The 23772-nt window shown below is 39.4% G+C and overlaps 1 protein-coding gene and 1 non-coding gene across 4 annotated transcripts; both read right to left on the minus strand.

Moving 5' to 3' along the window:
* Window positions 1–505: 505 nt before the first annotated feature.
* On the minus strand, window positions 506–23708 carry Zbtb8os (zinc finger and BTB domain containing 8 opposite strand). 3 transcript variants are annotated; one of them, XM_063235993.1, is made up of 8 exons: window positions 23178–23708; window positions 18763–18787; window positions 18183–18304; window positions 17883–17965; window positions 6660–6712; window positions 4424–4460; window positions 1562–1638; window positions 506–1126 (listed from the first exon to the last, which is right to left on the minus strand). In XM_063235993.1, the coding sequence occupies exons 1-8, from the start codon at window positions 23272–23274 to the stop codon at window positions 1105–1107; spliced, it is 516 nt and encodes a 171-aa protein (XP_063092063.1). In that variant the 5' UTR covers window positions 23275–23708; the 3' UTR covers window positions 506–1104. The 3 variants fall into 3 exon arrangements, with proteins under 3 accessions (XP_063092063.1, XP_003471126.2, XP_023421408.1); XM_003471078.5 differs by lacking the exon at window positions 1562–1638 and having other exon boundaries at window positions 23178–23670; XM_023565640.2 differs by lacking the exons at window positions 1562–1638; window positions 4424–4460; window positions 6660–6712 and having other exon boundaries at window positions 23178–23696.
* LOC134473098 (U6 spliceosomal RNA) lies at window positions 11315–11421 on the minus strand. Its single transcript, XR_010043212.1, has one exon. It is a non-coding gene; the product is annotated as a U6 spliceosomal RNA (small nuclear RNA).
* Window positions 23709–23772: the final 64 nt, after the last annotated feature.

Genomic DNA, 23772 nt, shown 5'->3' on the forward strand with positions numbered 1-23772 from the left:
ACACACCCGAGAAAACAAAGATCTTTCCTAGAGAAGTCTTCTAATAAGTCCTAAGAAAACCAACTAGCCAGTAGCACAAGGAAGAAAAACAATTGGGGGCTGGGGGTTTAGCTCAGCATCATAAGTACCTGCCTTGCAAGTGCGAGGCTGTGGGTATGATCCCTGGTACCAAAAGAAAAGAAAAGCAATTGGAATATAAGATAGCTGTGCCACACAGCAATCTAAAGCAGAATTTCACTTTACATACAGAAAATATGTCTTAGTCACTTTGGAAGAAAAGTAAAATTCTAACTATAGAAATGTATTTTCTCAATTTATTCTTTGGTTTTCAAACTGGATTCCGGAAACTTCCCAACTGCTGCCTATACCAGTGCTCTCTCCTGGGACCAGCTAGAGGGAGGGTCTGCATTGCACTGGAAGGACTTGAGGCACCTGCTTGCCAAAGCACGGAGCTAAGGAGGGGCCACAACGTGAATACCTAAGGAACACAGACGAAGGCTAATCCTCTGATTTTCCATTTATTTTTTTTCTTCCCCACTATTGTGGTTAGAACCCAGGGATACTGTATCACAGAGGCTATTTTATTTTACTTTATTTATGTTGAGACAGTCTTGCTATGTAGTTCCGGTCAGCCTGTAATTCAGTCTCCAAATGCTGGGATTACAGGGGTGCTCCACCATGTCCAGCCGGCGATCTTTTGATTTTTTATTTTGAGACAAGGTCTTGCTAAGTTGCCAAGGTTGCCTCAAACTTTTGATACTCTCTCCTCAGTCCTCAGAGTAGCTGGGATTACAGGCATTTGCCACCATGCCTAGCTGATTTTCTACTTGTGAAAGTCACGCTTTAAGTTAAAAATTTCTGTTCTGTAAATTTCCACTTGTCAAAAGATATTAGAGAAATGAAATTATACCTTTTCAAGAGGAAAAATAAAAACAGGTCTTCATCAAAGTCTCTTCTTTCTTTTGGGTACCAAAATCGAACTTATGACCTCACACTTGCCAAGCAGGTGCTGTGCCACTGAGCTTTATATTCTCGGCCTTTAAATGTCAATGATCACAAAAACTTCTGGTTTTTCTTCATTATAGACTTGCATTGCTGAATATGTTATTGCTTTGACTTCTGTTCCCTAAAGTTAGGGTTAGAGAAAAAACACATAGGAAGACATTAGAATAAGAATCATTAACTTTAGCAAAAACTAGCAGAAATAAGAAATTACAATTACTGGAAAAACTAGAAACCCACATGAATCAATTATCAAATTAATCCAGTACTATATGCAGATCTCATAAAAATGGAACCAGCTTCTATAAAGAAGAAAGAATGCTGAACTAGTTAGGAGACAAAACTCTTAACCAGGCTTTGATTTCACCCCAGCAGGAAAGCTCTCAGCAATGATGTTCCTGCTCACCCTCTCAAGTACAAGGATTATAGGTGAGATGTGATTACAAACATGCCTGGCCAACTGCTTTGTGGTAAAAACTGCCTAAAATGGTTTTATTGCTTCCATTCTCACCACTTTATGACTTATTCGTTGTCATTTAAGAACTTAAATCAAGCCTACCATAATTCCAGCACTTGGGAGGCTGAGCCAGGAGGATCAGTAGTCCCAGGATAGCTTGGGCTATGTAGCAAAACCCTCTACCAAAAAAAGAAAACAAGAGATCCAAGCCTCTCTATGAGACAGAGCCATTCACAGACTGTGGTGGGGAGAAGGGACTAGGCCTCACAAGGCGGTGATCCCTGAGAAACCAGTGCCAAGCATGGGGCACTGCCAGTGGGGACAGCCAGACCCAAGCCTTACTCTGTAAGTCAGCGCCATTGCAGACTGCAGAGGGAGAGAACCAGACCTCACCAAGCAGTGATTCCCACTTGGAAGCTATATCATTGTCATTGTTTTGTTGCAATGGGTTTTATTATCTTGTTTTGTCTGATCATGTTAAATCTGATGGCATCAGCAGCTATTTAAAAGACAGCAAGACATATTATGGTAGCCATTTTGGGTTTACTATTGCCTTGTTTTGAAGTCTTTTATGGCACTCACTGTTTTGTTTTTATTGTTTCTGTTCAATTTTTATTATGTCTGACGGTATCTGCAGCCATTTTGAAGCCAACCAAAGGCATTATGGTAACTATTTTGATTTTGTAAGGATTTGAAGTCCTGTATCACTTATACTGGTTTATTTTGGTGGGTTTTATCCTCTTTTTTAAAAAAAAAGAAAGAAAACAAAACAATCACCTCAAATAGCTCCTACAAGGGACCAGAGATATAGCTCAGCAACACAGCACCTGCCTGGCAAGCACAAGGTTTTGAGTTCAATCCCCCTTCCCCCCCAAAAAAAAAGTGGATGATAAATAGCTCCTATGATTAAAATGCTGCTCTGGCCTCCCCTCACAAGCTAAGAAAACTATGCTCTGCCATAGCAGGCTGCAGCTCCATCTGCACAGCTGGTTCCACTATTCTCCCCTGCAACCTCAGCTCTAGCCGCACTGTCCTTGATGCACTCAATAGTCACTTCTGCAAATATGTCTTTTTTTGTTTGTCTTTGACTTTTTTTTTTTTAGACAGGGTCTTGCTATGTAGAAACTGGCCCTAAACTCAACTATGTACCAGGCTGGCCTCAAACTTGTGGCAATCCTCCTGCCTCAGCCACTCAAATGCTGGGATTACAGACAGATGTGTGCTACCACACCCAGTTCACAGGCATGTCTTTTCTAACCACCCTTTCCCAATCCCAATTTTTATTTCATTCATTCATTTTTGCAGTACTGGGGACTGAACCCAGCACATTCCCAGTGAGCTAGATCCCCAGCAACAACTTGCCCCTTCTCCACATACACACACTCTGCTTTTTGATACAGAGTCTCAGTAATTTGCCCAGGCTGGGTTTGAACTTGCAGTCCTCCTACATTAGCCTGTCCCATAGCTCTGGAATGACAGGTGTACCCAGATCCAACAATTCTTATCTTGCCCTAATGGCACTACTATATTATTTATGAACTAAAATTATAACCTTTACTTGTTTACATGTTTGGCTCTCTTCTCACTAAACTTTTAAGTTCAATGAGGGCAATGATCTTAATTTGTCCTGTTACCTTTACCTAACATACCTACAATAATGTCTAGCAAAGTATTTACTGAATGTATGTATGAAGTAATGAATGAATGGGATACAGATTAGTGGAGAGAAGATAAGGACAACATCAAAGCCAGAAAGATATTTTTAAACCAGGAAATATTACAAGTACCAGATTTTTGTTTTACTTGATCATTTATTCAAAAACTAAGAAGCAGCCAGGCATGTTGGTGCATACCTGTAATTCCAGCAGTTGGGATTCTGAAGCAGGGGAATTGCTGTCAATTTGAGACCAGCCTGGATAAAAGGAGTAGCAGGGAATAGTGTTGCACACCTGTAATCCCAGCACTCTGGGAAGCTGTGCAAGGAGGCTCATGGGTGTCTAGGCACCCAGCCTAGACAACAATTTAGCAAGACTATATCTCAAAATATAAAAGGATTGGGAATGTAGCTCAATGCAATAACCCTGAGTTCAATCCCTAGTACTGGAAAAATAAGATTATTTGTATTGGGAGACAGGCAAGACACTGCATGCCTGTAATTCCAGCACTCAGGAGGATCTCCAGTGTCACCTACATAGCAAAACTCTGTCTCAGAAAAAACAAAATGAATTGTGACAGTTGAAAATGTTATAAAATTCAAACTTCAGCGTCCATGAATAGTGCTCTAGGAAAACACAACCACTAATCTATGTATTACCTATGGCTGATGAAGTAATTGGTCTTCCAATGCTCTTGGACACAATCTTACAACTATTTGGTTTTTTACAGAAAAACTTTGCCAACCCTTGTTCCTACAGATTTAGTTATTACAGAAGGCCATACAGGTTGGCACATACAGGATCCAGAAAAGTACTGGAGGCAGAGAGTATTTCAGAGAAATGTCTAGTCCTACATCTTCACTGTAGAAGAAACCAAGACTCAAAAAGGCAAAGGTATTTTTTTGTTTTGTTTCTCTCTTTTTCAGATGGTCTCTCTATGCAGTTCAGGCTGGCCAAGGTCTCACATTGTAGCCCAGGGTAGTCTTGAACTTGCAAATGATTCTCCTGTCTTGGCCTCCTGAGTGCTAGGATTACAAGAGGGCACCACCATGCCCAGCCAAGGCAAAAGGATATTTTTCAATGCACAATAATCTGTAACATCCCTGGCTCTAGAGTCCAATGCTGATTCCTACTCACCAAATTAAACTTGAAATCACAGCACTTTATTGCATCCAGGTAAGTCAGAGAAATTTAAGAAAAACATCACTTCACACTAATTATCAGAACTAATTGAAGTGTACTGTCAAATACACACACTCTACCATGAGGAAGCATAAAGTGTTTTCAAGGGTTAGACTTTAAAACATACCTGAGGATGCTTAGAAAGTGAAAATTCTTCTCCCCACCTTGATAAGAAAAAAAAAAAAGATTAATATGTCTATAATGTTATAGTTGCTCTTATTGACTTACTGTCTTTTTGAGACAGGGTCTCCCTATGCAGTTCAGGCTGGCCTTGCACTCACTTTGGAGTCCACGCTGGTACTGAACTTCCAACGACCCTTCTACTTCAGCCCCCAGAGGGCTGGGGTTACAGGTGTCTGCCACCATGCCCAGCCTGGATATGATATCTAAGGTTGTCTGTCTGATATACTTAATATTATACTTTGTGTGTGGTACTGGGGATATATCTTAAAACAGCCTTAGAAATGTGTTTCAGATATTAAAAAGCTGGAGAGATGGGAAGCACAGGACAATGAAATCGCACTTCTGTTGTTTAGCAGATACTGGTATGGAAGGTACTTAGGTTCAGTGGACATCAGTTTCTCCCAAGGTGGACAGGTTTTTTTTGGCACCAGGGATCGAACTCCATGAGCTTGCCAGGCAGGTGCTTATGCCGCTGAGCTAAATCCCCAGGCATGTGGACAGTTGCTCCTTCAAGAACAAGTGCCCACACAATGAGCTGCTCAGTAAACACTGCTGAATCAGTACGATTTCATAATAGAGGACCAGGTTTAAACTATTTACTGTGCTCAAAGTTACAGAACCAATTTAGTAAGATCTCCCAAGAAGAAAGCAGGTTGTGTAGCACAAACATAAAATACTATATTCTGCCAACATGGTTTGAGCTTGGTCTGTACGTTTTTCCCAAATGTCCACAACCTATATAAAGAAAGCCCTGGAACCTGTCTTTTTCTAGGGAGAATGTTTTTTTCTCTCTCTTTGAAACTAATGTGCCAAATAACCATCAAAGCATGTAATAGTAGAAAGAGCAGAGGGGCCACAAGTTCTAGCTCAGCCTGGGCAATTTAGTAACCTAGTGAGATGCTATCTTTAAAAAAACAAAAACAAAAAAAGTTCTTAGCAGTAGCTCAGCACAAAAGCACAAAGGCCCTAGGTTCAGTCCCCAGTACAGCAGAAAAAAAAATTCCAATTTTGTTCAATCACTCTTAGCTAAGCACCTCTACAAAAGTCTATTTTCTTTACCTAATTAAGTTTTCAAGGGAAAAAAAAAAAAGCCTGGTATGGTGACCCAATGCCTATAAGCCTAGAATTCAGGAGGCTGACGCAGGAAGGCCACTGCAAGTAGGAAAGCCAGCCGGGGCTACATAGTTCAAAGCAACTGCATAATGAGAACCTTGTCTAAAAAAACCCTAATAAATAGGGCCAGGGATATAGCTTCGTGGCACAGTGCATGCCTGGCAAAGGCAAAGTCCTGAGTTGGATTCCCAGACCACAAACAAAAACAAAACAACTAATAAATAAGTAAATAAATAAAACCTAAAATATTTAATTAAGTGGTTAAAGAAACAAGTTTAGTCAAAGTGACCTAATCGGTATTTTTAACTCTGGAAGGAAAAGAAAGGCATAATTTATACAGAAAGAATTACGGGGCTGGGGATTTAGCTCAGCGGCATAAGCACCTGCCTTGCAAGCAGGCGGTCGTGAGTTCGATTCCTGGTACCGATAAAAATGAAAAAAAAAAAAAAGACAAAAAAAAAAAAAAGAATTACCTTTGGGGCTGGGGATTTAGCTCAGCGGCATAAGCACCTGCCTTGCAAACAGGCAGTCGTGAGTTCGATCGGTTTTTCCTATAAAACTTGGCTCTATGCTATGCCATTTAGCAGTTACATAGCTGTATTTCTTTGTCTTCCTTCTTAAAATCAACAAATTGGGAAGCAGGTTGTGTGTGTCTGTGTGTGGATTAGTGCTGGAGATGGAACCAAGAACTCTTACTGAGCTATAGCCCCAGGCATATTTTTATTCCTATTTGAGACTGTATCTTGCTAAGTCATTAAATGGCCCAGCACTGGAACTTTCGATCCTATGGCCTCAGCCTCCCAGAGTGCTAGGTTAACAGACCTGCACCACCACGACCTGCAAGAATTGGGTTTAACAACCAGAGTCAATCTTATTCTGACTAGCGTTGGGTCCTCCAAAGCTCAAGTGATCCTCATACCTTGGCATCTCATAAAGCTCAATCTGTAAGGCCCAGCCAAATGCAAACAATCCTCTGACTTCAGAAATGTTAACTGTCTTTCTACATGGAGTTCAGCGAGGAATACAACTTTAAAATCTGTTTTGCTATTTGAAGAGTTTTAACTTACCCAATTGAACGTAATTTGAAATTTCTTTGATCAATACTAAGTACTTTCACTTCCTAAAGAGAAAAAAAAGTTTTATTTAAAAAAATTCACATTAAACCATTTACTAAAACATGGCTAGGTTGTCACTTCTCCTAGGAAATAACATGCAATTTGTCTGAAACTAACAAAATTTACGTGTTGATTAAAGCAGAACAAAAAGCTAAGGAAATAGAGATTTTCTTTTTTTTTTTGTCTTTTTCATTTTTATCGGTACCAGGGATCGAACTCACGACTGCCTGCTTGCAAGGCAGGGGCTTATGCCGCTGAGCTAAATCCCCAGCGCCAATAGTGTTTTTCTTACATATTCATGAAAAATATACAGTATAGCTGGATGTGATGGCACATACCTGTAATCCCAATATTAGGGAGGCTAAGGCAAGATGATCTTAAATTGTAAGGTTATATATCAAGTTCAAGGCCACCTTGTACTACATAGCCAGACTCAGGTTTTTTTGTTTGTCTTTATACCCTGTGGATTTTATTTTAAAAAGAGAGAAAAAAAAAAAAAAAAAACCCTTCAAAACAAGGTAACGGGAGGATAACAATGCTTAATACATTGTGTACTGTTATTTTCAAGTTAGTTACTCAGAGTATAAGATATGGGCACTTCACTGTCCAGACAATAAACCTTTCTTTTCAATGAACTAAGAGAAATTAGTAATGTAACTGTCTTAACTGCTCTCTGGACTTGCTCTGCTGGACTCCTGCATCAGCATGACAACGCACCAACATGGTCAGCACTGTTGGTAAATATTGTACACACTGTGGTGCCTCACTCCAGAAAATGGTGAAGAAAATTGAAACAGCCAGCACCTCTCCTTCTAGGGCAAGATGAAGATGAAAAGACCAGCTGTAGGGATCTGGCACTGTGGTTCCTGCATGAGAACAGTGGGCTGGTGGTGTCTGAACCTACAATACTACTTACATGGCAACAGTCAAGTCAGCCATCAGTCTAACACTAAAAGTATTGAAAGACCAGTAGAACCTCTATTTGAGACATTCCAAGCGTGTCATAAATGGGTTAATTTATGAAAATAAAAACTATCTTAACTATCAACATTTATATATTTTTTTTCTTTTCCTTCTCCCTTCTTCCTCATCCCAGTTTTTCTCTCCCTTTGAACAGTTTCTCCCCATTTCACAATATCTATTTTACATTTTGGATCTTATTTACTCTTTCAGCTTCTCATACTAGGGAGACAATTATGTTTGCACATCTACATCTGGTTATTTACTTATGAGTATGGTCTTGAGTTAGATCCATTTATTTATAAAAGTCTTCAATTTATTCTTTATAGCTTAATAATATTTTATTGTATAAAAAGTCACATCTTTTTTACCCATTTCTCAGTTGATGGGCATTTAGGTTGTTTCCTAAATGTAGCGATTACAAATTGTGTGGCTATTAACGTGGTTGCACATATATCACTGTGGTGTGATGTTACTAATTCTTCAGGAAGATACTCTTCTGGAAGATAAGGGGAATAGGTGAGTCAAATGGGACCTCTAAACCAAGTTTTCTGAGTAATCTCCATATTGGGAGCCTGGCCAAGAATCCCTATTGTCTGGTTTTTTTTTTCTTTCTTTCTTTCTTTCCCAATTGTCTGTCTTAAAGAGTACAGTGAGAAAAATAAGAGACAAGTATAGTATTACATCAATGGCTCGGAAGTCAATGTCTCCAGATGGGTCCCCTTCCACTCCCCAGCCAGCCACTATTTATTAGGTGTATACAGTAATGGGTGGGGCTAACAAGGGATTACAACTGGCAGAAGACTTATATTTAAGCGGGCCTCAATGATCTTATGTTAAGGATCTTGTCCTGGAGTATAATCCTGAGATGACACAAGAGGTCATAGATGATCATATGGTAAAAAGTGGATGGGAAATCTCAAATAGGATATATTGATAATCCCAAACTTTCATTTCATCCCATAGGGAAGTATGCAAAATTAGCAATTGTAAATTGGTGGTCACTGACATCGCCGCACTGATTTCCAAGGTGGTTGCACAAGTCTATATTCCCACCAACAATGGAGAAGTGTTCTTTTCCCCATAGTCACGTAGGCATGTTATTGCTTGATTTCTTGATGAGAGCTATTGTTTCTATAGTGAGATAGAATGTTTTACTTTGCAGCTCTCAAAAGACCAGTGATGTTGAACATTTCTTCATATAATTATTTGCTATTTGTATTTCTTCATCTGAAAAATGTATTCATCGGGGCTGGAGGTTTAGCTCAGCGGCATAAGCGCCTGCCTTGGAAGCAGGCAGTCATGATTCGATCCCCGGTACCGATAAAAAGGAAAAAGACAAAAAAAAAAAAGTATTCATCTCAGACACCCATTTTTTATTGGGTCTTTATTTTGGAAGGTCTGACTTTTTTGAATTCTTTGTATGTTTTTGATAGTAATCCTTTGTCTGAGGAACAGCTGGCAAACATTTATTCCCACATTGTGGGTTATCTGTTCATTTTGTTGCTGGTTTCTCTTGCTGTACAAAAACTTTTTAATAAGATGATATCACAGTTGTTGATTCTTTGTGATAGTACTTGTGCAACTGGAGTTTTATTCATAAAGATTTTGCCTATACCAATGTCTTCAAGAGTTTTACCTATTCTATCTTCCAGCAGATTGAATGTTTAATATTCAGATCTTTAATGCACCCAAATTTAGTTCAGTGCATGATGAAAGATATGGGACCAATTTTAATCTCTGGCATATGCAGAGTCAGTTTTTCCAGCACCAATTATTAGAGGCTGTCTTTGTTCTAGTGAATGTGATTGGCACCTTTGTCAAAGATAAGGTGGCTTAATATGACTGGAGTTGTTTCTGCATTTTCTAATCTGTTCCATTGAGCTTTAGGTCTAGTTTTCTTTTTCCCAGTACCATGCTGTTTTTATCACAGTAGCTTCGTCATATAATTTCAAGTCAGGGATTGTGATACCCCTGCCTTGTCTTTGTGGCACAGAACTGCCTTTGCTTCTGGTTCCAAATTCATTTTATTCTGTGAGATATGCTATTAGAAATTTTATTGGAATTTCATTAAATCTGTATAACAGTTTTGGAAATGACATTTCCAAGACATTTTCACTATATGGAGGCTTCCTACCCAAAAGAAAAGGGTATCTTGATTTTCTGATATTCTCTTCAATCTCCTTTTTCAGAGTTTTATAGTTTCTAGTATAGAGGTCTTTTGCATCCTTCATTAGATTCCTACTTTTTTTTTTGGATGTTATGGTGAAAGGCGTTTCCCTAATTTCTCTCTCAGTGAATATTTTAAATTTATGTATAGGAAGGCTATTGAGTGTTGACTTTGTCCAGCTACACTACTAAATTTGCTTATTAAGTCTAGCAGTCTTTTGGTGAAGTTTTTGAGGTTTTCTATGTAGAGTACCATGTTGTCCACAAATGGTAATTTACTTCTTCCTTTCCTATTGTTATTCCTTTTATTTCTTTCTTTCTTTCTTTTTTTTTTTTTTTTGGAGATGGGGGCTCGCTATGCAGTTCAGGCTGGCCTTGAGCTCACTTTGTAGCCCAGGCTGGTCTGGAAATCACAATTCTCCCACCTCAGCCTCCCAAATGCTGGGATTACAGGCATGAGCTACCACGCCCAGCTCCCTTTTGTTTGTTTTTTTCTTGACTAATTTTTCTGACCAAATTTTCTAGGACTATGTTGAATAAGAATGGAGACAGTGGACATCCTCATTTTTTTTTTTTTTCTCACCACTATACTAACGAGGAGAACATCCTCATCTTGTTCCTGATTTTTTTTTTTTTTTTTTTTTTTTTTGTAATGGGGCTCAAACTCATGACCTAGAGCTTGCCAGGCAAGAACTTATGCCACTGAGCTAAATCCCTGGCTTGTTTCTGATTTTAGAGAAAGAGCTTTCAATTTTGTCCATTTAATATGATGTTGGCTGTTCGTCTGTCATAGACGGCTTTTATGAGATTGTCATACAGACCATCTATTCCAATTTTCCTGCAGAGCTTTTACCATGAATGTGTGCTGGACTTTGTCAAAAGCTTTTTTTTGCATCTACTGAAATGATCCTATAACTTTTGTCCTGGGCTCTGTTAATAGGGTATATTACATTTATGGCTTTGCATACATTAAACCATCCTTGTATCCATGAGATAAATCCCAGTTGGCAATGGTATATAATCTTCTTGATGATTTGCCGCATTGTTTGCCACTATTTTATTGAGGATTTTTACATCTATGTTCATTAAGAAAATTGGCCTGTAATTCTTTCTTAGCTGGGTCCTTCTCAGGCTTTGGTATCAGGGTAATGCTTGCTTCTAGCAATGAAGTTGGGAGTATTATTTTCCTTTCAATTTTATAAGAGTTTGAGAAGTAGTGGTGTTAGATCCTAAATTTTCTTCTTGAAATTTTATTTAAAGAAAACAAAATAGAAAAAAAGGTAGAATACAGAATTCAAAAAATTAACATCATAAAATCACTAGCTGATACATTACATGTCATCTTAAAAATAGTTGTTACAAAATCAAAGCAAAAAGTGGCTAGACCCTCAAACAATGACAATATAAACCCTTCTGTTCAACAATCTAACAGAAATTTAGTAATATGATCATCTATCTTATACACTATACATACTGTTAAAAATATGGAACACTTCATGAATTTGTGTGTTATCCTTGTGCAGGGACCACACTAATTTTCTCTGTATCATTTCAATGTTAGTATATGTGCTGCCAAAGCGAGCATCTCTCTAAACTTTTTTTGAATTCAGCAGTGAATTCATTAGGGTCTGGGATTTTCTTTGTTGGTAGGTTTTTAATTAAATCTTCAATTTCATTGATATTGATTTAGGATTTTTATATGTTCTTGATTCAGCTTTGGTAATCTGTGCATATCTTCTGCAATTTCCATCTTATTAGAATGTTTTCAAAGTAGGTACAGATGACCTGGATTTCTACAGGGTCCATGGTGATTTCACCCTTTTCAATACTTACTGCATGGATGTGAGTCTTTTCTTTCCTTTTTTGATAAGGCTGGATGAGGATTTTATTTAATCTTTCAAAGAATCAACTCGATTCTTTGGCTCTTTTTATTTTTTTCTTAAGTCTCCAACATGTTAATTTCTGCTCTGCTCTTTACAATTTCCTCCCTCATATGAGCTTTTGGCTTAGCCTACTCTTCTTTTTCTAGAAGTTTGAGGTTCACCATTAAATTGTTTGTGTGCTTGTTCGGTTTTCCTGATACAGTTATTCACTGCTATAAATTTCCCTCTTAGGACTGCTTTCACTGTTTCCCATGAATTCTACTATGTTGTATGATCATTATCATTTAATGGTAGAAAATAATTTCTTGTTTAATTTCATCTGTGACCCACTGGCCATTCAGGAGGGTGCTATTTAATTTCCATCTGTTTATGAAGTTCTTGTGGTTTGTCATAGATTTCCAATTTCATTGCACTCTGATCTGATGTTATGCACAGTACAATGCCTAGAACATGCTTAAGTAAATGCAAAGGTATATCAATTCTTTTGCATTTATTTAATCATGTTCTATGAGCTATTATGTGCTCTATTTTGGAGTATGTCCTCTGTGCAGCTGAGAATTTGTAGTCTGACGTTGTTTGGTGGAATACTCTGTAGACATCTACTAAGTCCATTTGTTCAAAGTTTGGTTCAGTTCTAATATTTCATTGTCTTTTGTCTAGTTGTGTTAGTGGAATACTGAGGTCACCCAATACAATTGTATTAAGGCTTATTTGATTTTTTTCGTGTCCTTTAATACTTGTTTTATACAGCTGGGTTCATTGGTATTTGTTGCATATGTATTTATGGCTGTTATCTCTAGAGCAATGAAGTTGGTCTCTTTACAAGACTATAGTAACCTCTCTTAAAATTCACTTTGCAAATAAAATAGCCACCATTACTTTTTTCTCAATTTCTGACCCATGCAGTATTGTTTTTCATTCTTTGACTTTTAGTCTGTGAATTCCTTTTTGAATTAATGTTTCTTGTATGGAGCATATTGTTGGATATTGCTTCTTGATCCATTCTGCCAGTCTGTGTCTTTTGATTGGTAAATTGAGACCCTTAACATTAATGGTTATAACTGATACATACTAATTTATCCTTGTCATGTTATTTTCCTGTTGTTCTGTTTCCTGCTACTGTCCTGTTTCCTGCTCCCCACTTTTTTTCTCTTCCATTTTAATTGTTTGTGTAGCCTGGTGGACTCCTTCTGTTGGGGTTCATGCAGTTGTAGTCTTTATCTCTTTCTAAAATATCCTTTGAAACATTTTAGAATGCTCCTTTGATGACTGTAAATTTTCTCAAATGTTCTTTGTCAAGGAAATATCTTTTTAAAAAATGTATAAAATGTCAACACTTTCTTTTGTCACTGTAATGAGGTTTATTTCAACCAGATTTTAACAAAATTATTATAGCTTATTCCAAAAGAAAAGAAAAAATGAAAAGGGTTCAGGTTTCCTTCAAGAGGGCTGAGCTGCCCTGTGGACTATGCCAGATCCCTTTTCTTACTGCATGCTTCCCTGTCCTGCCTGGGGGCCAATGGCTTCCTGTCCAAACCATCTCTTTTGGGTCCCTTTACCATCAATGAAGACACAGATACCCACTTTAGGACAGAGGACAGAGGACAACATACATGACAGTGAATGGCATGTTTGTCACCAGAAGTTGCTGAACACTCATGAATGGAGCCCAGAGGCAGGGCCCTTATCATCCTAGAAACAAAGCCTTAGCCTCTGCAATGGGCTTGGCTTCTTACGCCTGGCATCCAGGACACTTATACAGTTGTGCCTCACTGGTATGACCTCACCTTGTGGAGGAGAGAATATTTCCAACATGGATGCTGATTAAGGAGGGGGCAGGTAGGCAGGATGTGGCCAGCCACAGGTACTACTGGACATATAGTATCCTAACTACCCCCTTTTGTTAAGGTTTATGTGATGGAATTTTTAAGCAAATATGTTTAATTTTCTAAAATCTCTTGTATTACAATTTTCTTTTGGAGATATCTTATTTCTCCATCAGTTTTGAGAGTTTTGTAGGTTACACAAATCTGGGTTGAAGTTTGTTTTCCTTTAGAATATGAAATACTTCTCTGCAAGCTTTCCTTGACTTTAGGGTTTCTGCTGAGAAATCAGCTGTGATTCTGATGGGCTTTCCTTTATAGGTGAATTGTTTGTTCTCTCTAAAAGCTTTTAAGATTTTATTTTTGGGTTGAATTTTTGGAATCTTGATTATATGACTGAGTGTAGATTTTTATTTTATCATGGCTAATTGGAGTTTATATGTTTCACTTATCTGTATGTCAAATTTTTTTCCTAATGATGTCTGTGAAGTTATTTGTGTGTGTATAATTTTTTTTTTTTTTTGTCTTTTTCGTTTTTTATCGGTACTGGGGATCGAACTCACAACTGCCTGCTTGCAAGGCAGGCGCTTATGCCGCTGAGCTAAATCCCAAGCCCCCGTGTATGTATAATTTGTGCTATCTCCTTTTTCATTGACCCCAATCAACTTATTTTTCTCGGGGGCTGGGGATTTAGCTCAGCGGCATAAGTGCCTGCCTTGAAAGTGTGCGGTTGGGCTGGGGATTTAGCTCAGCAGCATAAGAGCCTGCCTTGTAAAGCAGGCAGTCATGAGTTCAATCCCTGGTACCGATAAAAAGGAAAAAGAAAAAAAAAAAAAAAGATTGCCAATGGGTGAAATTGACACAAAAATTCGGGGCTTGGGATTTAGCTCAGCGGCATAAGCACCTGCCTTGCAAGCAGGCAGTCGTGAGTTCGATCCCCTGTACCGATGAAAAAGGAAAAAGACAAAAAAAAAAGAAAAAAAGAAAGTGTGCGGTCGTGAGTTTGATCCCTGGTACCGATAAAAAAAAAAAACAAAAAAACCAAACAACCTTATTTTTCTCTACACTGTCTACCAGGTGCTGGATTGATTTCCCATGGTCCCTTGCTATTTAAAAAAAATCTTTCTTTTTATAATTGCTAACTGCAAGCCTATCATCTGTATCAGAGGTCCTGTCCTTGCACTGGTTTAACCTGCTGTGGATACTTTCAATGGATTTCTATTCTCCTGGGTGTCAGCTTGAGTCTGCCTGATGGATTCCATTTCTTTCCTAAACTGAATGTTTATGACTTCCATAATTTTCTTAGGATCCTCTATTTGTGTGTGCATCTGCTCTAGAGTCACTAAACATGGTTTTTATTGTGGATTACCATCTCTGCAGTTATGAGTAATTATTTTCTACTTGATTTTTTCTAGAGCTTCATTCAATTACTTCATTGTTATAACTTCAGAGAGGCCAGGTGGGTAGCTTTCAGATTCTTACCTCACTGCCCCCTCAGTTTGCCTTTGGTGAACTGTTATGTCTGGGGTTGCATCTTGTTTAAGTGTCTTCTCATTTTCTTTTCTTTTTTTAGTTTAATTTCTGGAGTTATGCATGTAAGTTGACTATGGTGGATTGCTTTATTTCTAGTATTTAGAACCCTTAGGAAATGACTACTTGAAGGTATCTTCCAATTGTAACTGTTTTTTGGGTTCTGCATCTGTAAGATCCTATGTCTTCACTTCGTGGGATGAGAAATTGCTGCCTGGTGGCCCAGCCCTTGCTTCTTTGGCCCTGTGCCACAGTATTTCCCATTACCCTTAATCAATCTTAGTCATGGAATACTAGGAAAAATAGCTCTTTAGAACAATTATGCCACTTTTGGCTAAAGTCATACCATCAACAATAACAGTAGAGGGGCTGGATATTTAGCTCAGTGGTGTAAGCGCCTGTCTGGTAAGTGCAATGTCGTGAGTTCAATCTTTAGTATCAAAACAACAACACAAAACAGTAACATCAATCACAGTGTAGAAAACGACAAGTTGAGGTAATCATTAATTTGCTAACTTTAACTATATGATCTAGATCTGTGGTTATATAACAAAATTTAAAGCTGACTAGAAAATTATATGCAATATATAAGTCCTTAATATGTCAATTTTCTCTTCAGGGGTTAAAATTTAAAAGGAGCTAGGGAAAAAATATAAAGGTAAAAGGAGAGTAAGACATTAGAAGTAAGGTTGGAGGACCAAGGGAATCACGCTAGCTTTGGAAACTGGTGTAGAAAACTGGAGGGAAAGAGATAGAAGAAAAAAAAAAAAGAACCAACCCAAAGAGGCTATAAACCACATTCAGCCACATAAAAAGATCAATGATAGGGAAAAAACCTACAACAACAAGCAGGAGAGAAAAAAGTCTGCTTCCAGGTTTGTCTCTGCTGTCACTGGTAGTCAACATGCAGAGACAGGATCTCCATCTGTGTTAATTTATCCCAAGAAGCCAGCAATAAGTAGCTTTTTGGCAGGATAGTGGATAATCTCAGGGAGCCTGCACCTTCTAGCAGAGACTAGACTCATCCGGCCTGCAACCCTCAGTGCAACTTATGTGGGCCGGGTCTATCTGGGAGCCACTAGATGGAGCTAGCAGCCACTCTGAATTCTGAGCTCAGTCAGCCCCTCTTGAAGATGGCTCCCAGCAAGCGCTCTCTCCTGTATGGGAGGACTGAGCCCTTAGCACTCGTCACCAGCTAGCCTAGTCCTTCACATCCACTGCTCCACTCCGGTGCTGCATCTTTCTGTGGAGGCTTCTGGGGACACAGGCAGTCACCATGTGTTTGCAGGTCTGAAATGCTACTCTCATGCAGTGAGTTCTGTCCTTCTTTTTCACTGAAATTTCTCTCTTCACTCTCTCTGTGGGCTTTGATTCATGCTTCAGGTACTTCTTAGATCCAGGGGCCCCACTTCCCTCCTTCTTGTCGTCCTCATGTTGCTATTTTCCACTGTCTGGACAGCAACACTCAGAGAGGCTGTTTACTACTCTCATCACCTTGGTATTTGTTTTTGAGGCAGGACCCTGCTGTATATTCTAGCCGCATCTTGAATTCTCTATGGAGTCCAGGCTGGCCTCATACTCACAGTGCTCCTCCTGCCTCACCTCCCGAGTGCTGGGATTACGAGTGTACGGCACCATGCCCAGCTGCCTTTAGATTATTTGTTTTCCTTCAGCCTATTTTTATATGATACTTCAAGCACATGAGCTCTGTTGGATTAGTGACTCAGCAGTCTCCATAGTACAGCCGGTAAAAGACCAGAGGAATAAAGGAAGCAGGGAAGGCCAGATGTGTTAGGCAATAATGTTGGGAAGGTATGGTGTTCTCTCTGGACATTGACAGCAGCAAGCAATCTCTATCTGGCTTTTCCTTTTCTTGCATTAAGAAAAACTGAAAGTAGAATTGTTGAACTTAGGCCAAAATGACAGACTCACCAAACATCAAATGAAACTGAAGGATGAAATAAACATTGCTCTAACATGGGAAGACATAAAGTGTGGATGAAGCAGGGGATGGTAAAATGGATGTTTGTAATCCCAGGAGAGGCTGGAACAAGAGGATTACAAGTTGAAGTTCTGCCTAAGCAACTCTGCAGTACCCTGTCTCAAAATGAAAAATATAAAGAGCTCAAATGTAACTCAGTAGCACAGCACCTGAGGATTTGACACCCAATACCACACACACAAAAACAAACAAACAAACAAACAAAGTGGATGAAGACTATTGATGCATTTCCAGATACCCCCAATTCTTTTGAGACAGGACTTCACTATGTAGCCCAGGCTGGACTCAAGACTGTTATCCTCCTGGTTCAGCCTCCCAAGTACTTCAATATGGGGCATGTGCCACCACACCCACCTCACATCCTTATCATATAATCCTAATCAGTGATAAGGTGAGTGATCTAAGTACAAAATGCATACACACAGGCAATCGCAGGTTAACCAAGAAGTGCCTACAATTTATGCAAATCATTATCATATTACAAATCTGAATGGAATGATTTGCCATTATATGTTCTATTTTAAGTCATTTGTTCAACTTTTTTTTCAATAAAGGTTAGGAGTAGAAAAATTTATTGGCGAATAGGAATAACTCCTGAAGACAGGAGGAATGCCAAATGGGTTGCCCTCAACTTTAAAATATGAATGAAGGGGGCTGGGGATTTAGCTCAGTGGCATAAGCGCCTGCCTTGCAAGCAGGCAGTTGTGAATTCGATCCCCAGTACCGATAAAAAGGAAAAAGACAAAAAAAAAAAAAAAAAAGAATGAAGAACCCATTTGCTCAGTGAAAAAGAAAAACTGTTGCTTACCCGGGGTATGAAGAATTCATCAGCACTGAACTTATAAAGCCATTCATCCAAAAAGTGAAACAGAAGAGACTGCAAGTCATCTCCTACACAGGATTAAAAAGGGCCACAACAGTACAATGCTTAATAACCCTGGTTTCTAAAACTATGTTTCAATTTTAAAATGCAATTAATTTCTTAGGCTAGTTGAAAAAAGGAAAAATAAGTTCATAATCAATTTTGTTCTTACTGTAGAAATACACTCAAGATGCAAAACACTGAACATCTATATAATGACTTTTTCCTTGTGAATGAATTGGTTACCTTGGGCTTCTACCTCTACCGTCTGGAGAGGCTCCACAGTCTCAGTGTCTGTCATGTAAGCAAACATGGCCATGGCACACTGCTCAAACGCCTCCTCCAGAGTCTCCCCCCATGCGTGTAACCTGTAGAAACATACACCTGTTTTGTGTAGCATAATCCACAGCAACAGAGAAAACACAACAAGAAAGTCCAAATAAAATCACCTTGATAAACACAAAACTAAAGACTTTTTTTTTCTTTTTGTAGTAGTGAGGATTGAATTCAGGGCCTTCATAATGAGCTACATTCCCACCCCTCTTCCAATTATTTTATTAGACAGAGAGTCTTGCTAGACTACCCGGGCTAGCCTCCAACTTTTGATCCTCCTGCCTCAGTCTCCCAGAGTACTGGAAATTCCGGCATGTACCACCAGGCTTGGCTGGTAACTAAAAAGTTTTAAATCATCATTTTCACGTTCAAAATAGAAGAATCGCAATGAAAGTAGAAAAATCAAAAATTAAAACTAGGGACACTCAGATTAAAATGTTCAGCCTTCCTATTTAACAACAGCCTCAAAAGAATAAAGTCCAGCTATACTCACTGGACATCTGCTGTGTGATCCAAATCTGAAGGAGAGAGGGGAAAAACATAAATTATTAAACTTGATTCTCAAAAGCACAGGAAAGTAACTCAAGTTCATTATTTAGAACATCATCCTTAAAGAACAAGAAAATATGAAGCAGCCCAGACCTTTTGCTGTCTACTTACTGCACAAAGTTAACTGCTGTTAGGGCTTGGCTTCTTTTGTTGTTTTGGGGTATTCTGGTTTTTAATTTTTTGAGACAGGGTCTCACTATGTAGTTCATGCTAGCCTCAAACTTGCTATGGAGCCTAGATGACCTAGGACTTATGGTTTAGCTGCCTCAGCCTGTGCTTGCGGGGACTTCCGGCATGAGCCACCACACTCGGATGATCACTGTTTTTTCTTACTGCAAAGATTTAGACTTAAATGAATGACAATTTCTGGAAGGTAGCCAGGCCTGGGCTTTTTAGGTGTTGTAAAAAGTATCTAAACTGAGCACTGCTACACATACCTATAGTCCTAACTATGATTAGGCTGCTCTGAGAAGATCACTTGAGTCCAGGAACTCAAGCCAGTCTGGAGAACACAGAGGACGCTATTATTTTTTATTTATTTTTTAACGTACTAGTGATTAAGTCCAGGGGCTTAACACAAAGATACATCCCTAGCTCTTGTTTTAATTTTTTATTCTGAGCTAAGATCTTGCTAAGTCACAGAGTTAGTTACCCAGGCTGCACTCAAACTCAATTCTCCTGCCTCAGCCTCCTACAGTGCTGAGACTACAGGAACACAAAATAGTTTTAGAAAATAAACTCCACAATAAATATTTAGCATTTTCTTATTCTCACAATATCTACTATACTATGCTCCACTGGATCTGTTACTTCAACACTTTCAGAGCCTATTTTTCACTTTTATGGTGACTCCCATCAGTTCTTTCCATTTAGCGTCACAGGAATATTAGAGTCAGAAGTGATTCTTAGAGATTTAATGTAGTTCTTAATTACAAAAAGGAACTTGAGATATAGAGAGTGTGGTTTTTTCCCAGACTACATTGTTGTTTATAGGTAAAGCTGGAAACTGAAATAAAGGTTTTCTTGACTCCTGTGTTAGTACATTTGGCACCACAGCACATTGTCTGGTGGCACTCAAAATGAAAACTTATCACTCAGAAATATTATTGAGGACTTTCAGGCACTAAGAGCCTCAATGATCAGCAAAGATGATAAACTTAAGAAAATGACAGGTGTTTTTCTTTGAGACAGGGTCTCGCCATGTAGTTCAGACCAGCCTGAACTTCATAGTGAAACTCTACCTTGAAGACAACAACAACAAAAAAGCAAACCAAACCCAGTATCTATCACATCAACAAGAGATAAACCAGTATAAGTATACAGTGGGAGATTCCTCAGCAATAAAAAAAAAAAAACCATGAACTACTCTACATGCATTAACAGGAACCTCAAATCATCATGCTGAGTAAGAAGTGCAGAACTCTTAGTATGAAATTTCATCTAAACTCCAGCACTTCACCAAACTAATATGGTTCTGACAGCGTAAGGCTGCATCCCTAGGATGGCCCAGGCATGCAGATAGTGAGGCCTCAACAGAAGCAGAATTCATGAGACCTCAACAGAAGCAGAATTCATTGCTCTAGATGTTCAATATCTGACCTCCCTTACTTAGATAAGCAAGTTCTTAAAAGGGCTAACAATTCTGAATACAATGTATATCTCTTACAACTCAGAAGTATCTTTCTCAAGGACCTGAGGGACATTCCCTTGAAATGTAATCATCTGGAAGCAACAGCTCCAGCTCCCAGTTTTTGTGAGAAGACAGAATGTTATCTTCCATAACTGGAGCTGGCAGACCTAACTGGCCTAGTTGCATTTACACTGACAACTTTTCAGACTTTGTCACTTCTCTGACTCCTCCGAGCCCTCATCCTTGCCCCTGCCTCATTCTCCTTGTAAAATACCCAATTATCACTATATAAACTGGAATAGAGCTCAACTCTTACTGACAGTAGTTATTGAAAAAAAAAAAAAAATCTGACCTGATTTAACCAGTGTCCAGCTGTATTACCTGTAACACAGATGAAGCCAGAAATAAAGGAACCTACATGTGTGACTGCATTTGTATGTTTCCATTTCCTGCTATAGTTTTTAAACTATAGTTTCCTCCTGCTCCTTTCCAGGAGTTAACTGGAAAGGGGCAAGAGGAAACAGAAGTGCCCTATAGCCAGGGATTTAGCTCAGAGGTATACACACCTGCCTGGCAAGTTCTATGATGGTATGGACGAGGAGGTGGAGGAGGACGGGGAGGAAAGAAGAAAAAAGAAAGAAGTGTTCTATAGACTGACTGGAGAGTATCTAGTTTGTTTATTTGTTTGTTTGGTGCCAGAGATCAACTCATGACTACCACTTGCAAGGCAGGCACTTATGCCGCTGAGCTAAATCCCCAGCCTGTCTCTTTTGTTTTTTTTTCAAATTTTTTGTGTTTTGAGACAACGTATGATTATATAGTACAGGCTGGCCTTGAACTCATGGCAATCCTCCTGCCTTGGCCTCCCAAATCCTAGGATTACAAGCATGCACCACCACACCCAGTTCTTTTTATATTTCATTTTATTTTTTGCCTTTTGAGACAGGGTCTTGCTATGCAGTTCAAGCTGGTCTTGAGCTCACGTTGTAATCCAGGGTGGTCTCAACTCGCAACAATCCTCCTGCTTCAGCCTCCAGAGTGCTGGGATTATAGGCACGCACCTCCAACACCCAGCCTTTATTATATTTTTGACAGAATATCTTGCTAATTGCCCAGGCAAAACTTGTGCCTCAGCATCTCAGAATTACAGATGTGTGCCACTGTTCCTAGCTAACATCAACTATAATTCCTGAAAAAGACTTACATTGCCCAAAATTTAGAAAAGTGGCAATGTTTGGCTTTTTTCCCCCATTCTTTCCTCTCCCTTTGTGTGTCACTACCATTGAGCTGCAGTGCCAGCCCTTTGTGAGCCAGACTTGATGGCATACAACTGTAATTCCACCACTCTGGGAAGCTGAACCACAATGACCAAAAATTCAGGCCCAGCCTGGGCAACTCAGCAAAACCCTGCCTCAAAAAGTAAAAAACAGCTGCTAATGTAGCTCAGTGCAAAGGCCCTGGGCTCAATCTTCAGTAACACACATACACACACAAAAGAAAATACAGTTCTCTATCTTTTCTTTGTTAATTCTTCAGTGCTGAGGATTGAACCTAGCCCCGTGACAAGTGCTTTCCTTCTGAGGGATACCTCCAGTCTACAGTCATTATTACTTATCCTCTGATAATGGAACTGAGATAGGAGGACAGGTAATGAACGTAGCTGGCCTAATCACTATGCTAAAAAATGGCAAAACCAACTGTTTTTTAATAATGAAAAATAGAGGTATTACATAAAGTTAAAAATCCCTTTATTACTGTCGTGAAGCTACACACACTTGTAATTCGAAATACTCAGGAGGGTTAAAATGAGAGGAGAATGGCAAATTCAAGGCCAGCAAGGCAGTGTAGCTCTGTAGCTCAATAGAAGAGTAACCCTGGGTTCAATCACCAACACCAAAAAAGGGAAGGAAAGCGGAGCAAGAGGGAGACGGAAAAATGAATAAGAACAACAAAATTCCCTTTCTCAGTTTTCCCATTCCCCTAACCTGGTCACAATCTATCCCACTGTTGAGAGATACACCTGACAACCTCGAGAATTCTTCAAATAAAACTCTCAGCAGATCATGGTGACAAACACCTGTAATCCTATGGAAAGCTGAGGCAACCACATCACTCAGCCTGGGTAATTTAGGGCCTTTGGGAAACTATCTTAAAATAAAAAACTGAAACCGGGCGTGGTGGCTCACTCCTGTAATCCCAGCACTGGGAAGGCTGAGGCAGGAGGACCATTGTGAGTTCGAGACCAGCCTAGGCTACAAAGTGAGCTCAAGGCCAGCCTGAACTGCATAGTGAGACCCTGCCTCAAAAAGATTAAATTAAATTAAAATTAAAATAAAAAACTGAAACAGTGGTTGAGGGATGTAGTTCAACGTGAAGACTCTGGGTGCGATCCCTAGTGCCGGGAAAAAAAGAAGAAAAATAAAATACAGGGATCTTTACAATTAGTGCGCTAATTAAATTCACAAAGAAAAAATATGATTAGGCAAACTAGGAAAAAGTTGAAGAGACTGCAAAAGTAGAGGGCCACGCCTCCTAACTCTCAAGCTAGATGCTTTTTTCCTTAGCACATCCTGGCACAAGAACAAAGTTCCACAACACTTGGCGCACACAGGGCACAACCAGATTATGCCTGAAACACCTGTGGGGCAAAGTAGATGGCCAGATTGAAAGTAGCAGGTAAGCAGCCGGGCATGTCCATATCTGAAGAAAAAAGTGATCCATGTACTCACATTCGTACTTCCGAATGACTGGAGGATACTTGGCCTTGATTGCTTTTTGGTCCTCAGTTAAATTGTAATCTCTAACATCCTCTGCTTCCTGCGCCATGATTGCGGAACCGAACACACTACTTCCGCCCTTCTTCTGGCGAACTTCCGCCCAGCGTTACAACCGCCATAAGCCCCGCCCTTTCATCAAGTCCTTAAAGAACTAGGACTCGATTCTGAGTGCTTGTCTGTCCCTATCAATTACATCTAAACTGTGCTGTTTAGGTCTATGTTTAAAAGGTTAAGGGCTCATCCCCTACAGAGTGCTTGTCTGTAATTGTTCTTTCCTAAGGATTAAGAAAACAATTTGAAGGACACCTTCTGGGTCTAAATCGCGAGGCTTTTTCTTTTCGCCTCGTCCCCAAAGTTAATAACTAGACTCAGAAACATTTCAGATTTTTTTCATCTCAGTACTGTACTCGAAGAAGGTCGTTATCAAACACTTGATAGCCCTTAAGAAAATGGCTGCCCCCGGGAGTGTGCGGCCCAAACCTCTCACATGACCGCTATGGACACAGTCCCATCGGCCCGGGCGCGCGCGCAATCTGGAAATGTGTTA

The sequence above is a fragment of the Cavia porcellus genome, unplaced genomic scaffold (assembly GCF_034190915.1).
Source record: "Cavia porcellus strain 051 isolate PalLab524CR breed Dunkin Hartley unplaced genomic scaffold, mCavPor4.1 scaffold_25, whole genome shotgun sequence".
NCBI lineage: Eukaryota > Metazoa > Chordata > Mammalia > Rodentia > Caviidae > Cavia > Cavia porcellus.